The 14,400-nt window shown below is 55.8% G+C and overlaps 2 protein-coding genes across 3 annotated transcripts; one reads left to right on the forward strand and one right to left on the reverse strand.

Annotated features, from left to right (window-relative positions):
* On the reverse strand, positions 1 to 5,915 carry GET3 (guided entry of tail-anchored proteins factor 3, ATPase). Its single transcript, XM_045774562.2, has 7 exons — positions 5,729 to 5,915; positions 4,751 to 4,898; positions 2,083 to 2,231; positions 1,849 to 1,999; positions 1,043 to 1,150; positions 756 to 953; positions 1 to 348 (listed from the first exon to the last, which is right to left on the reverse strand). The coding sequence occupies exons 1-7, from the start codon at positions 5,887 to 5,889 to the stop codon at positions 217 to 219; spliced, it is 1,047 nt and encodes a 348-aa protein (XP_045630518.1). The 5' UTR covers positions 5,890 to 5,915; the 3' UTR covers positions 1 to 216.
* Positions 5,916 to 7,322: 1,407 nt separating this feature from the next.
* On the forward strand, positions 7,323 to 10,734 carry TRIR (telomerase RNA component interacting RNase). Of its 2 annotated transcripts, XM_045774563.2 has the most exons (3): positions 7,339 to 7,760; positions 9,917 to 9,994; positions 10,304 to 10,734. In XM_045774563.2, exons 1-3 carry the CDS (start codon positions 7,407 to 7,409, stop codon positions 10,409 to 10,411), a joined length of 540 nt encoding a protein of 179 aa, XP_045630519.1. In that variant the 5' UTR covers positions 7,339 to 7,406; the 3' UTR covers positions 10,412 to 10,734. The 2 variants fall into 2 exon arrangements, with proteins under 2 accessions (XP_045630520.1, XP_045630519.1); XM_045774564.2 differs by lacking the exon at positions 10,304 to 10,734 and having other exon boundaries at positions 7,323 to 7,737.
* Positions 10,735 to 14,400: the final 3,666 nt, after the last annotated feature.

Consider the following 14,400-nt stretch of genomic DNA (forward strand, 5'->3'; position numbering starts at 1 on the left):
GTGGTTTAAGATCATTTTATTGAGGGGCGAGAGGCAGGGAGAGGTGGGGAGCAGCTATAGCCCCCTCAGCCCCACCAGGGGGAACAGACCTCCTCCCCGCCCCCCGCCCCCCGCGTGGCTCCCCCTATACTATGGGGGGGACTTTGTGCAAACTCTGCCCCCTGGGGGGGGTGGAGGGTGGGTGTGAAATGGCAGCGACTAGGGCTGGCAGCAGTGCTACTGGGCACTGGGGGGCTTGTAGGGCTCCAAGAGGAGGGCAGAGAAGGTGTTGACCTTGTCCGCCCCCCGCACCTCGTGGGGCAGCAGCGGCAGCTTCACAATGTGGAAGTCTTCGTACAGGTCTTCCATCTGTGGCCAGGGCATAGGGCAGATGGTGGTGGTCAGGGGGTTGCAGGGCAGGGACAGATGTGGGTCAATGGGAGGGATCAGGCTGGGGACCTCCCAGGATCAGGGGAGAATGTGGGGCAGGGACTTCACATGCCGATAGCTGGGAGTGAGACCAGTGAGGTCAGAGATCACTGGGCTGGACTTCCCCCTCCCTGGGGTCAGAGGTACCCAGGCCAGGCCAGCTACTGTCTTCAAGAGCCAGAATCAGGGTGAGGAGCAGGAGACTGGGGCAGGGGATCAGAAGACTGGGTGGAGTAAAAGGTCAGAGAATGCAGTAAATGATCCGCGGGGCCTTGGTTGGGCTCGACCAGGCCCCAACTTCCAGGGTCAAAGGTGTGAGGGCTGGGCAGGCAGTCGGGCATGCACACCTGGTCCAGGTACTTGGCCTGAATCTTGTGGCGGGCCTCACACATCTTGCAGGGCTTCTCGGGGTCAGGGAAGACGAGCTGGTTGACGATGATGTTGTGGGTATCAATCTTGCATTTGGCTAGCTCCTGAATCAGCCGCTCCGTCTCGTACAGGGACAGGAACTCAGCAATGCACACGCAGATGAACGTGGTCTGCTCCTGCAGGGCGTGAGAGAGGATAGCGAGGGGTAAGTTCTGGCCCTGTTCCCATCCCAAGCCTCTCACCACCCGCCCGTACCATGACTCACAGGGTCCTTGAACTGTTCACTGACAGAGCGGATGACGGGCAGCGTCTCCTCTAGCTTGGAGGCCAGCTGGTCTGCGTTCATGTCCCCTAGGCCCAGCATGTTGCACATCTGTGGGGAGGACGTGGGAGGCTCACAGCCTACCCGGGGTGCCTTACAGCACCTGGGATGGGGACTCAGTGAACACCAGGGGGACGACCTCTGACACCTCCCCGGGTTAAAGGCCGTTGAGCCGACCACAGGGGTCAACCCAGCTCTGCCATTTCTGGGGGATTGTGGCCAGGAGGCTTGACTTCCCGGAGCCTCAATTTCCCCCCATGTAGACCTTACCTCCAACAGCTGCTGTACTGAGGTACAGGTCCCTGGAGGGGGACCACACACCACCAGGGAGAGGGTGGTGGTGGCGTGCCTAAATGTGGGGGCATTGGGGCTGTCGTGTTGTCATGCTAATAACAACCCATGGGACACTCATATGGCCGCCATTTGACAGACAAGGGAGGTGAGGCCCAGAGAAGTGAAGTGACTTGCTTGAGGTCACAGAGCTGTGTCACACCAGACTGTAAAGCACTTGAGCCTGGGCCACGTGGCTCTTGAACATGTGCTTTCAAGCTCTGTCTGGAGCCCTCTGTGGGTGGGGGCAGGACCTGAGTCCTGTGGAGTAGGCCGACAGCGCCCTCCATCCCCGCGGTGAAGACTCATCCCATCCGCTGGGAAGCGCGGACTGAGGGCGTGTGCGGGAAAGACCTCTGTTACTGCGCGTCTGCACACTCTGACGCGGGGTGGCCTGGACGCCCCAGGGCCCTGCCTGCCTGTGAGATGAAGGGGCTGATCTGGTTCTTGATCTGCATGAGGCGGCCAAGGCCCCGCTCCACGATGGTGGGGAAGTTGAGCAGCCTCAGCGTGTGGCCTGTGGGCGCCGTGTCAAACACCACCACCGAGAAGTTCATGCCCTTCACCAGCCTGTGGGGAGATGAGGGTCAGGCCCGTTTGCCCCCTTCCACCCCAGCCCCCGGCAGCACCTGCCCCTGCTGGCAGGCCCTGACCTCATGACCTCTGCGTAGCTCATGGCCTCGTCGATGCCGGGGAAGGCGCTCATGGCCTCCTGCATCATCTTCTTGCCCATGCTTAGCATGTTGTCCTCCTCGAAGAACTCGTCAGGCAGTTCAGCCACGCCAAGGCTGGGGTCAATCTCCTGAGGGCCGAGGGGTCAAGACTCAGGCTGCTGCTGCTGCCAGGCCTTCCCACCCAGGTGCCAGGCCAGAGAGAGCCCGTGAAGGGCCCCAAATACCAACCTTCATCAGTTCATGGCTGGGGATACCCTGAGGTGCCATGGCCCTCCCCTAGGCACGTCGGGTCTCGTGTGGTCACACAAGCGGTCAAACCATTTCACAAACAGAGGGAAAACTGTCAACTGCGATCAGTGCCCCAGAGGGAAGTCAAAGTCCATGGCTGTGCCCTCGCACTGTCTGTTCCCCAACTGGGGCCCCAACCTCGTCCAGATCGTTTCTCTAACAGGAGCTCTCCCTGACCATGCTATCTAACAATGTCGCTCCAGCTCCCCCTGCCCTGCCCTCATCTCTCCCTAACACCTAGCCCCTCCTCACATGGTTTACTCGTCACGTTCATCACCTTTACCAGCTGTCAGCACTGCAAAGACAGGGATTTTTCTGCCTTGTTTATTGCTGTGTCCCTGGACCTGGAAGTGTCTGGCCCACAGGGGATCCTCAACATGTATGTGGAATCCACGGAGGGATGACTGTCCCTAGAGTGTCTGGTCTGCTCTGGACTCAGTGCCTCTCTCTCCATCCTCCTCCCATGTCACCTCTTGGTGACTTCACGGGTCCCATGGTGAAGCCCCCGACTTGCTGGCCTCAGAGGTCATTTCCCTACAGGGAGCATGCCCACCCATCACCCCTGACAGTCACACCCTTGATGGGTTAGAGCCAGTAACTGGGCCACCTCTAAGCTCCCACACCTCATTCTCTGACCTGGGCCACCTGGCCTCCTACCTCTTTGGGCCATCTTGTCCCCACACCCCTGCTCCATTGTTCACTGTCGGTGTCCCTCGTGGCTGGCACCCTTATCCAGCCTGGGCTCCACAGGGTGCCTCTGCAAACTCTCCCTTTTCCCTCTGTGGCTGGCAACATCCCCCCTCTAGTTATTCCCAGCTCTCTGGTATGGCTGCAATGAGGTGAACTTTTGGGGAACGCACTTGAATAATTCCCACGTTGCTCCCCATTCCTGAACCCAAATCTCCCAACAGGCACTCAAGCCAGTCACACCCTTGGGAGTTTCTTCTTTGTCCTCAAACCCTATCCATCCCATTCACCCCCTGCTCTCTGCTGAGACCAGTGCTGTGCCTGATTAGAAAAAGAAGCCACTGGCTGCCAACACCCTCATCTCCCCGCAGGAAATGTCCCTGTGCCCCCGCCCCCCCGCCCTGCCTCCATGTCCTGGGTCTGTGGGCTGAATGGAGCTCACACCCACCTACCTGCCTGAGGACCGTCTCTGCCAGCATCCTTGCTCCCTCCCGCAGGATCACTTGTCCCTCCCTGTTGGAGCGTTTGCATCAGCGAACAAATATGCGCTGGCATCTCCCCCCCACCCCCCAAAAGCCTCCTTAACACCACCCACCCTCCTCTCCCTCCAGCAATGACCCTATTTCTCAGCCCCCATCATGGCGATCAGCTCACCCACTCTGGGCAGGCTTTTGTCCCCCACTCCCACAGTGGTTTCTCTCACCCAGTCTGGGCAGGCTTTTGTCCCCACTCCCAGAGTGGTCTCTCTAAATCTGATGTGCCTGCTGGAGCCCACTACTGCTTCCTGCCGAGTCCCTCTGTCCTCCTGGGGCTCAGGAGCTCACAATGCCTGGCTTCCTCCCACTTCACCTGTGGCTCCTTCTTGGCCTCCCTCACTGGTCCCGGTGCCCCTCCTCACCAGCTGGAACCTCAACGTTGATGTGACCTTAGTTTGTTTCTGGGCTTCTCTGTTCTCTCTGTTCTCCTCCACTCACGCAGCTTTAAATACCATCCTTGAAACAATGACTCCCAAATCAACGCCAACCTCTTCCAAGCTCACATAACTCAAATAATTAAACCACTGCCTGGCGTCTCCACTTGGATGTCCAGTGGGCACCTTGGATTCACCGAGGCCAAAATGGAATTCCTTGTTTGTCACTTCGAAACCTGCTTCTGTCCTAATCGCCCCCCATCCTGGCTGTCCAGGGAGCCAAGAGACATACTTAATTCACTTTTCTCCCTTGCCCATTACAACCAAGCATTTGCATTGCTTTAATTCCAAAACACCTTCCAGATGTGACCACTTCTCCCAACATTCTGCCCCCATCCGAGTTTCTCTGCACGGCAGTCACAGGGAACTTTTTGAAAAATGAATCTGGCCGTGACATTGCCCTGCTTAAAATGAACAGCTTCCTATTAAACTTGGAATCCAATATAACTGCTCCCAGAGGCCTTTAAGGTCCTATACCATGTAGCTGTGATTGACCTATGACATCTCCTTCCCTCCCCTCGTTCACTAAACTCCGGTCACTCCAGTCTCCTTTCTGCTCTCCAAACATTCCTCACTCGTTCGCCTGTGGGTATGATGAGGAATGATGTAGAATGGGCAGGACATGGTAGCTGATGGCAGGTGTTCACAGAGAGGGCCTGAAGGGCCTTTGCAAGAGTTGGGAGCTGACCCGGTTCCACTCACCATGGCGAAGAGGTTGTCATAACCTTTGACCTTGGTAGGCACCTTGGAGAACTTCTGGTCAAATGCATCGGAGATGTTGTGGGCTGGGTCCGTGGAGATGATCAGAACACTCTCCCGCCCCTTGGACAGCTGGACTGCTAGGCTGCAGCTAGGCAAGGGAAAGGTCACAAGGCAGGGAGTGAGGGGTCAGGCTCTGCTCCCTAGGTCTGCAAGGGGTTATATAGGGCCCAGGAGCAGGGGATCTGCATCAACAGGGGTCTTGAGACAGAATATGGGTAATTGTGGAATCAAGACTTAATCCCTGTATAGGGATCCTCAGACTTCTGACCCCTTTGCGTGGCTACAGTTCTAAGGTTCAGCTGTCTGAGTCGGCCTGGCCTGATGCCTGCTGCTTCTTTGTTGGCACAGAGTGGCACAGTCCAGCTGTCCAGCCAGCCTAGCGTCACCCTGTGCCCCCTCCCTAAACGCTAAGGGGTCCCTTGCATAGCCCGCTAAATTCAGGATGGTTCAGTCCACTTGTTCAGGATAATTTGCCCTAGGGACCCCTCCCCCTCCTCCCACTGACTGGCATAGTCTAATCACGTGCCTCCCTCCACTCCCGCCTACCACCTCTACCCCCACGTGGCCAGAGAATGGCAAGGTTCACCAGACTAGGATAGTTTGCTCCTCCCCCTAGCCCGAGCTCGTTCTGGTACCGTCCAGCTGACTGGGACACCTAAATGCTCTCCTGCCTCCCGTGCTCTGGGTTCAATGTGGTTCCGCCCTTGAGCCCCAACGGGGGCGGTCCAAAACAGAGGGTTCCAGGCCTGCATTCAGGCAATACTTCCATTTGCCCCTGGTAACTTCTGGGAGTACGATCCGGAAGACCCCGGTCCAGCCCCATTGCTCCGCTTGCGGTGGAAGAGCCAGTCCCGAGCCTCCCCTTCTCCCAGTGGTACATCCCACCCGTCTTCCCGGTCCCCGCCGCAACTTCCTTACCTGCAGGTGGTCTTGCCAACGCCACCCTTGCCTCCGACGAAGATCCACTTAAGGCTGCGCTGCTCGATGATGTTGCTAAGCGTGGGCTCCAGCGGCTCCACATCAGGCGCATCCTCGAACTCCTCTGCCTCAACCCCCCACCCGGCCACCCCTGCCGCCATCTTGGAACCGGCTCACGTGATCAAGCGGAACGCACCATGAAAAGAACCCACAGTGAAAATTGCCTAGCACATACCCATCGAGTCTAGGAGCCTGAATTAATTTCCTCATGGCCTGATTTTTAGGAGATAATAGAAACTATATTTCTAATGTCTTTCGCTTCTAGGGTTCACTTAGTCGCCCTCTTCTCTAAGTTTTTTCAAAGACTCCCCCTGCCGAATTAACATATTGGTACTTCTCAGACTACTCCCCTTCTCTGATTGGCTCCCAAGTCTCGCAGCTCTCCTTTCATTGGCTACATTTTTTCTCACTTTCACCAATCATTCTCACGTCCCGGTAGCCGCCAACCTCTCCTTAGCAACCAGCCAAACACCCAGTCCATGCCCCTTCCGTGAAGTTAGATCCGAGGTCCGCCCTGGCCTGACTCCATAGGTTCTACTTCATGTCGATCATTTGTCCTTATTCTCCAAATTGGGTCCCAACATCGCCTCAGGTCCGTCTCCTCTGCTATCCAATTGGCTGTGAGCCACCTGGCTCTTGACGCAAACCAACCACAGACGAACCGATTAGTTGGCTGAAGACAGGTCCCTGGACTGCAAGTGGGTTAGAGAACAGCTCCAGTTGTGGGCAAGGTCTGCAGATCTTCGTCCAGTGTGCTCTGAGCCCCATGCTGGACAGGCCAGGGCAGGGACCACACCTGCAACTGCGCTCCTCGTCGCAGAAGGGACCCTATTCCCGGAAACCTTCTTGCACTTTGCTCCCTGTTCGAGGGGTGACTCCAGCGAATTCCCTGTTTGAACCTCTGCCCTGGGCAGCAATACAAGCGGGGTCCCAGGCCTTTGGCGAACACTCTTAACCTTAGAGAGACTATAGCCTAAAAATACCCACGACTTCATCTGAGTACTGCAGCCCATAACACCCAGGTGGGGACCCCAACTCCACGGAGCCAGCTGTATTCCCATTACCAAATGAGAGCTCAATCCGAGACAGGTACCCAACCAAACCAGAGATACTCCCATTTCTAGTCGTGTGTGTGTGTGTGTGTGTGCGCGCGCGCGCACGCTTAGGCTAAATATGCCCTCTAGATCGAATTCGGGACATCGGTTTCGAAGTGTCAATTGAACACACAGTCTCAGATGGGGTCCTTTCCCTCGCAGAGATTATCCCTGGTGCCAGAAGGGGATCCTAGCCCCGGAAAGCCAACGTGCCCCCAGTTTCAACTGGGAACCTCACTCCGGAAAGCCAGTCTCAGACAATGGTTCCATTCCCGGGGAGACTGCGCGTAACACCTGCCCAGACCTAGCTGGATTATAAAAATTCGCGTGGCTGGCCGGGCGGGCCCGCGGCGTCAGGTTTTACCTCTTATTCGCCCCGCCCCTTATACTCCGCCCCTACTGCGGACGCTTGAGGGCCAGACCGCTCTTCCCGGCATGCATTGCCCGGGACGGGGCAAGTCGGGCGCCAAGCGCCGGGCCGGAGCCGCCTTCCCGGAGTCCTTTGCGCGGCACCTGGCGACAAAATGGCTGCCCGAGGGAGACGGGCGGAGCCTCCGGGCCGGGAGGCGCCGGGCCCCGCGGGCGGCGGCGGTGTCGGGAGCCGATGGGCTGAGTCGGGGCCCGGGACGTCGCCCGAGAGCGGGGACGAGGAAGCGTCGGGCGCGGGTTCTAGCCCGGTGTCGGGTGGTGTGAACTTGTTCGCCAACGACGGCAGCTTCCTGGAGCTGTTCAAGCGGAAGATGGAGGAGGAGCAGCGGCAGCGGCAGGAGGAGCCGCCCCCGGGCCCGCCGCGACCCGACCAGCCTGCCGCCGCCGCCGCCGCCGCGGGCCCTGGGGATCTGAAGAGGAAGGGCGGCCCGGGCCCCACGCTCAGCTTCGTAAGGAGCCGCGGGGGTGGGGGCGGGCGCCAGGGCCTGCCTTGGCAGAGGGAATCGGGGCCCGAGAAAGGGGATCGGGATCCAGGTCCACCCTCCGGCCCCGATGAGGGGGCCGTCCGATCGCCCGCTGAGGATCCGGAACCTGGATTCTCGACGAGAGGTCTGGGGGCGGGGGTGGGGTCCCCCGGAGCCCGCCTGCGGGGACCGGGAGCCAGGGAATTGCATTCTAAACAGCGCTCCGGGGATGGGGAAATCAGTATACCGGGATTCCTATTTGAGTGGTACTTAAACTTGCATACTGGGACCATCTCCCACTATGGGGAAGAGGGGCAAATTCAAATCTGTAATCTGAGCTGGGTGGATTATAGACTCAGCGCTTACTGTGTGACCTTAGGATATTTGCTCTATTTCCCTGAGTCTCATTCGTCCAGTGTCCATTTATTGAGCACCATACCTTATGCTAAGCATTGTGCTGGGTGCTGGGTGTGCCGTGTTGAACATGACAAGATCGTTGCTTTCCTGGAGTGTCTGGGCTGGCCTACCCTCAATTTTCCCATTTGCAAAAATGGTTACCATCGCGTCTTGTGATGTGATGAGGGTTCTGTGAGGCCATCCCGGAGGTTAATACTGGGTTTGTCTTATAGGAAGAGCTAAACCACCAGTGGTTTTTGGTTGGGAGTGAACACCCCCCCCCCAAGCCCCCTCAATTTGGCAGTCTGGGGAAATTTTTGGTTGTCAGAATTGGGGGAGGGGTGCTGTTGACATCTCTGAGTAAAGACGAGAGAGGCTGCTCAAAGTCCTACAATGTACAGGATGGCCCCCCGCCCGCAAAAATGATCCAGCTCAAAATGTCACTAGTGTGAGGTCAAGAAACGCTAGGCTAAATAAATGGCAACTATATTGATGGTCAACTCTGAGCTTGCTTTGTTTTTGGTATTGAGATCAAGTCCCTGGAGGCCCTTGGCTGGCTTAGTAGAACATGTGACTCTTGATCTCAGGGTCTAGAGTTCAAGCCCCACGCTAGGTGTAGAGCCTGTTTAAAAAAAAAAAAAAGTACTGATAAGTTTCTTTAATAACCCAAAAAAAGGGGGGGGGGAGAAAAAGACATAGCTAATTCACAGACCAGATATTAATTTGTTCAGAGATCAAGTCCCTGTGGTGTGGAGAAAAGTGTTGACTTGAGAGTAACAGACTGGAGGTCCAGTCTTAGCTCTAACAGTGTGATTTTAGGCAAGTGATCTAACCTCTCCAAGTCTGGGGATAGTCCCAGCAGCACAGGTTACTAGGTTACTTGATGCCCGGCTGAGGGGGTAGAGATGGGATGATGTCTGTAAAGCCTGTTGCTGCCCATGGACACAGAAAGTGCTCAGTCAGTGGGAGAAGGTGGAGGACCAGGATGAGGTCTCGAGTGAACTTCTGTTGAAGGAAGGGAGAGTGTCAGGACCTAGGTTCCTGGCTTGGTGTAAGAACCAGAGGTGGAAGCTGAGTGACTCTTTGTGAGTGGGAGTAGCAGTAGTTGATCACTGCCTTTTTCATTCTCAGTCGAGGGGCACCCTTAAAGAGGCCAGGCTGGGTGCAGGGAAGACAGCATCATTTGGGGGGTAAGGATGCTGCTCTGTGACTTGGACCCATCTGACCCTGAATCTAGTTCCTCTGTTTGCTGCCAATCAAGGGAGAGCCCTCTTCCTTCTCAAAGATGTGCCCTCATCTATAAAATGGGGATGGTTGTAACCTTCTTCTTAGGGCAGCTGTGAAAGTGAAGGATGATATATCCAAAGTTCTTGGCACAGAGCTTAGCATACAGTGAGTGCTCAGTAAAGGGAGCTGTTGCTGCCTGTGTGGTCCCTGCTAGCGGATGGTAGAGGCTTCAGCCTGAAGAGTGAGGACAGCTTGTCCCCACTGATGTGGGGGTTCTTCTTGTTTTGGGGAAGGGCAGCCCAGGGGCCCACGACTGCCAGGGCATCATGGGCCCAGGGCAGGCGCTAAGAGTCGCGTGTGCTCCTCTCTGATTGCTGCGCAGGTCGGCCGGCTGGCGGAGCTGGGCGCGGCGTCGGGACGGGCCACCGGGCCGGGCTAGGAAGGTGTAGTGGGCCTCAGCGCCGCCAAGGGCGGGCCCGGCTCCTGTAACCGTTGCAGTCTTCTGTCCCTTCACCCAGGTGGGCAAGCGCAGAGGCGGAAACAAACTAGCCCTCAAGACGGGAATAGTAGCCAAGAAGCAGAAGACGGAGGATGAGGTGAGCAGGCTGGGAGCGGGGGGCCACCCTCGGTGCCTTTCCCTTCCAGCCTCAGTACCTGGCTGCTGAGCCCTTTCCCTTTCTGTCCAGCATCTGGGGCCTTGGATGTGGTGTCTGGGTGGGGGAGGAGGGCTCTCAACAGGATCCCCAGATAAATTGAGTCTGCATATCTTTATCTCAAACCCAGGACTTTAAGGGTGACGTGGGGTGTGTGTGTGGGGGGGGTGTCAGCTGTCTCAGGACAGTCCTGACCCCAGTTCCCGGCCTCCTCGGTATCCCCTTGCAACCCCTATGTGCCCCCCCCCACAGGTATTAACAAGTAAAGGTGACGCGTGGGCCAAGTACATGGCAGAGGTGAAAAAGTACAAAGCCCATCAGTGTGGCGATGATGATAAAACTCGGCCCCTGGTGAAATGACCCCCTTCCCCCGCCTGCCTACGGCCTGGGACTCTCTGCGATGTACATAACTATTTAATGCAGCGGCAGCGGCGGCAGCCTTTCCCCCCCAAGGACTTCTACACAGAAGGAAATCGAGATGCTTCCCGCAGCCGCGGACGATTCTCCAGGACTCTTTTTTACCTTGAGCACTTGCCTCCTGAGACTTATAGAACAGTGGTTTACTGTCCCCTCTCCTCCCACCTCCTTGCTCTCTCTGGCTCTTTCTGTCTTCCTCCCCCCACCCCCACCACCCCCTCTTAGCCATCACTTCTGGGAAGTAAAGAACTTGACTTAGTGCTGGAGCTGTGTGCTTGGTTTGCCTTCTTTGTTCTCCACCCTGTGCTCCCCCTCCCCCCACTGCATGGTCCTGCACCTGGTCCTGGGTCTGGCTTGTTGAGGGAGTTATTTAGGGGGTGTGGGGAGGAGAGGGTTGCATCCCCTCCTGTTGGCCTGGACTCTCCTCAGGACCCATTTCGTCCTACCTCTGACAGAGCCCCAGTTCACGTTCAGTGTCCCATCACAGCCCCATTTGGCTGGGCCCGGGCTGTCAGTTTGTTCATTTAGCTGATACTTGATGAGTGCCTGCTCATCATGCCTGTGCTGTTCTGTGCCTTGGGGCCATAACAGTGAACAGAACAGACCGTGTACACTCCCTGCCCTGCTGGAAGGAAACAGACAAAAAGGGGAAGCCAGTTTGGGAGGTGATGGGGAAGAAGTACAGGCTAGAGGTTAGGGGGAGGGTGTCTATTTCCCTTGACATCTGATCTGAGTCCTGAGGGAGGTGAGGAAGCAGGTGGAGGGAACAGCCAGTGTAAAAACAGGTGGGAGAACATGTGGCCTTTGTGGGGAGCTTTAAGGTGGCCCACATGACTGGACCTGAAGAGTAAGGATGGTGTGTGGATTATACACACAGCCTTGTGTGCTGGGGTCAGGATTTGGGACTTCATTCTTGGTGAGAGGAAACCTTGGGGGGGGGGCAGTATGAGCTAAGGAGCAATAGATTATGTGTTATCTATCTTAACGTTAAGGCCCCCTCTGGCTCCTGGGGCAGAACCTGGAGATGAGGCTGGGCCATGACTGGGGGAGGGGAGGTGGTGGAGTGTTGGCAGCTGAGGTGAGGAGGGCTGGGATCTGGATTCTGGTGGGGCTGCTCTGTCCTTCCAGCTACTTGCAGCCCCTCCAGTGAGGCTGGGTTGACCCCACCCTTATGTCTATATGATCAGAAGGAGCACAAACACCACCTCGCAGAACACGATTGTTGACATGTCAGGGGACAGGGCGTCCTAAAGGAAGCCTCACTTCCCTAGTGCCTCTTTAGTGCTCCTTGTACTTCTGGGCCTTCCTGGAAACTGCCTGGGTGCCTGTTCCCTACTAAGCTCACAAATGTTCTAAGAGGCCCTTGCCTCTCAAACCTGCTAGACCTGGAGCAGCCTCTGGGTCCCCCAGCCATGGGCCCACCGCCTAGCCCTTCCCATGCAGGAATGCCGAGCAGTCCGGCACCCCTGCCTATCCCAGATTCAGGCTCCCATTCCCCTCTATCGGGAGGATCATGGCGGCCACCTGGTGCCCGGAACTGTGTCGGCAGAGGGAGGGGGGCTGAGGTAGTATAGTACCCACCTTGCCTCAGACTACCAGATCCAGCCTGTGGGGTATTGGGTGGGCGTTTCAAATACTGAGCACCAAACAGGCAAAACTCCTTGTTCTAGTGGAACGAACATTCTAGTTGAGGAAACAAACAGGAAATGAAATAGAACACAGAACACATCAGATGGTTATACATTCTGCAGGGAGGGGGTATGAAAGGGGAACCAAGATCAGTGGGAGAGATGGCAATTTTAAGTTGGTCAGGGATGGCCTCCCTGAGAAGATAACATTTGTCCTAAGTTCTGATAGCAGTAAAGATGATCCTTGGAGGTGTTCAAGGCCAAAGAGGAGGTACAAAGACCCTGAGCTGAAAGCTGGCCTGGCATCTCAAAAAGCACAAGCAGGCTTTGGAACAGGAGACCTGTCCCTCTCATTTTTGGCTAACACACTGAGACTTGTCTGATTTATTTTCCACACTAGCTCAAAGGTCTCTCCCTCCTACTCTGGGGATGGTGAGCTGGTCCAGGTGTTAACTTTAGCCTTGGGGATGTAGTGTTGGGGGAGGGGACATAGGCAGCCCATGGTGCCACCCTTACCTCCTTCCTCAAAGGCACCAGCAGCCGCTGGATCTTTAAAAAGAAACACAAGTGGGAGAAGTAGGTCGCCCTGCAGCAGCTCAGCCTCTTTTCTGGAGTGTCAGGAGGCAGGAGGAGCTGATGGAGTCCCAGCATCCCCCTTCACCGCATTCACCAGTCCTGACCTGGGGAAAGTCTGAAGGGGGAGGAGAATCAAATTCAGGGTTTGGTGAGTCACACAGCCGTGGTTTTGAACTATTCTGGTGCCTGTTAGCTGTGTGATCTTGGGTAAGTCACTTAGCCTTTCTGTGTTTCAAGTTCTTCATGTATAAAATGGGTAGGAATGCCTGGGTGGCTCGTTCGGTTAAGTGTCTTTCTTCAGCTCAGGTCATGATCCCAGGGTCCTGGGATGGAGTCCCGCATTGGCCTCTCTGCTCAGCGGGGAATCTGCTTCTCCCTCTCCCTTTTCCTCTGTGCTTTCTCGGTCCTTCATTCATAAATAAATAAATAAATTTTTTAAAAAAGGGGATAGACTATGGAAGCATCTCCACAGTCAAGTTCTAAAGTAAGGGCAGTATTGACGTCAACGTTAACCCTGACATTATTTAAAACAGCTGTCACTGTTACTCTGGGTGAAGCAATTGGCTTGAGTTGGGGGACGTGTTTGAGAAATGGTGAACTTTAAACGCGGGTGCCCTGTGAAGAGACGCTCAGACAGGGAGTCTGTTGTAAATGGAGAGGCCTTTGTCTCCCATCTCAGATTCACGGTTGGGCACCAGCTCCTTGAATTTCTTTTTTGCACTGAGCCCTTCTAGTTGGGAGTAAGTTTGCTGTGTACAGGGCTGTTGTGAGAACTACATTGGAAACTGCCTGAGAGGCAGTAAAGTAGATGCTTAAGAAATAGGGATATGACCTGTCTGGCTGTCTCAGCCGGTGTGTGCCTCTTGATCTTAGGGCGGTGAGTTCAAGCCTCACATTGGGCATGGAACCTACTTAAAAAAAAGAAAAGAAAAGTAAAAGAAATGGGGGGAAAGCCTGGATTCAGTACTCAAATCCACTCTCTGGGGTTAAGAAGACTTCCGTGATCACACGAGGGCCAATACCGTGGACCACAAAGACAGCAGGGATCACTATTCTGCCTGACTCTCCTCTCGCCCGAGGTTTGCGCAGGACCACTGGAAACTTGACATATTAATAGGAGAGGGTGAGTATTAAATTCTCTCCCGCATCTCCAACTCTCTTCCTATGTGACCCTTATCTGGGGCAACTCCCAACCCTGAGCAGAAAACTCCTACTGTTAGCACCCCCTCCCGAAACTTCCAGTCCTAGTCCCTTAATGTCACTTTTCCTTCTGCTCAACGTCCACCTCGGGTGGGCTCCAGACCACCGGGTTTTGAGTCACAGCCAGAATCCGTAAACGTGGCGACGTGAGCGCGCGGTGAGACGGGATTTGTAGTTCTAGCGCCTCAGGGTATGCGAGGGAAGGCTATTGCGCATGCGTACGCAGCAGCTTTCTGCACGTGTCTCTCCAGCAGGTTTCGGTCAGGCAAAGGAGGAAGACCCGATTGCTCCCTTAGGGAGTCTCCGAGTGGCGTTAAGCGCCAGCTGACCCTTCCTAAGTCTGGAAGGCCCCAGTGCTGGCTGGAAGGAAAGCTCTTAGGTACCTGTTTTTCACGAATGAACGGAGGGGGACTCACTTTGCTAACAGGAAGTCGGCTGAGAAATCTGTCCCCTTTCTTCACACTGGAGCGAAAATTGACCTGCCACTCCTGGAGCCAAAAAGTTCCTCAAGGCAGGGCTGGGTTGTCC

This window comes from Ursus americanus, chromosome 14 (assembly GCF_024610735.1).
Source record: "Ursus americanus isolate L20-20 chromosome 14, mUrsAme1.1.p, whole genome shotgun sequence".
Taxonomy (NCBI): domain Eukaryota; kingdom Metazoa; phylum Chordata; class Mammalia; order Carnivora; family Ursidae; genus Ursus; species Ursus americanus.

Coding starts and splice junctions, on each gene's coding strand:
- GET3 (XM_045774562.2), bottom strand. CDS start 5,889: ATGGCGGCAGGGGTGGCCGGGTGGGGGGTTGAGGCAGAGGAGTTCGAG. Junction 2,000..2,082: donor AGCTACGCAGAGGTCATGAG/GTCAGGGCCTGC, acceptor ATCTCCCCACAG/GCTGGTGAAGGGCATGAACT. Junction 954..1,042: donor GTGAACAGTTCAAGGACCCT/GTGAGTCATGGT, acceptor CACGCCCTGCAG/GAGCAGACCACGTTCATCTG.
- TRIR (XM_045774563.2), top strand. CDS start 7,407: ATGGCTGCCCGAGGGAGACGGGCGGAGCCTCCGGGCCGGGAGGCGCCG. Junction 7,761..9,916: donor CGGGCCCCACGCTCAGCTTC/GTAAGGAGCCGC, acceptor CCCTTCACCCAG/GTGGGCAAGCGCAGAGGCGG. Junction 9,995..10,303: donor AGCAGAAGACGGAGGATGAG/GTGAGCAGGCTG, acceptor CCCCCCCCACAG/GTATTAACAAGTAAAGGTGA.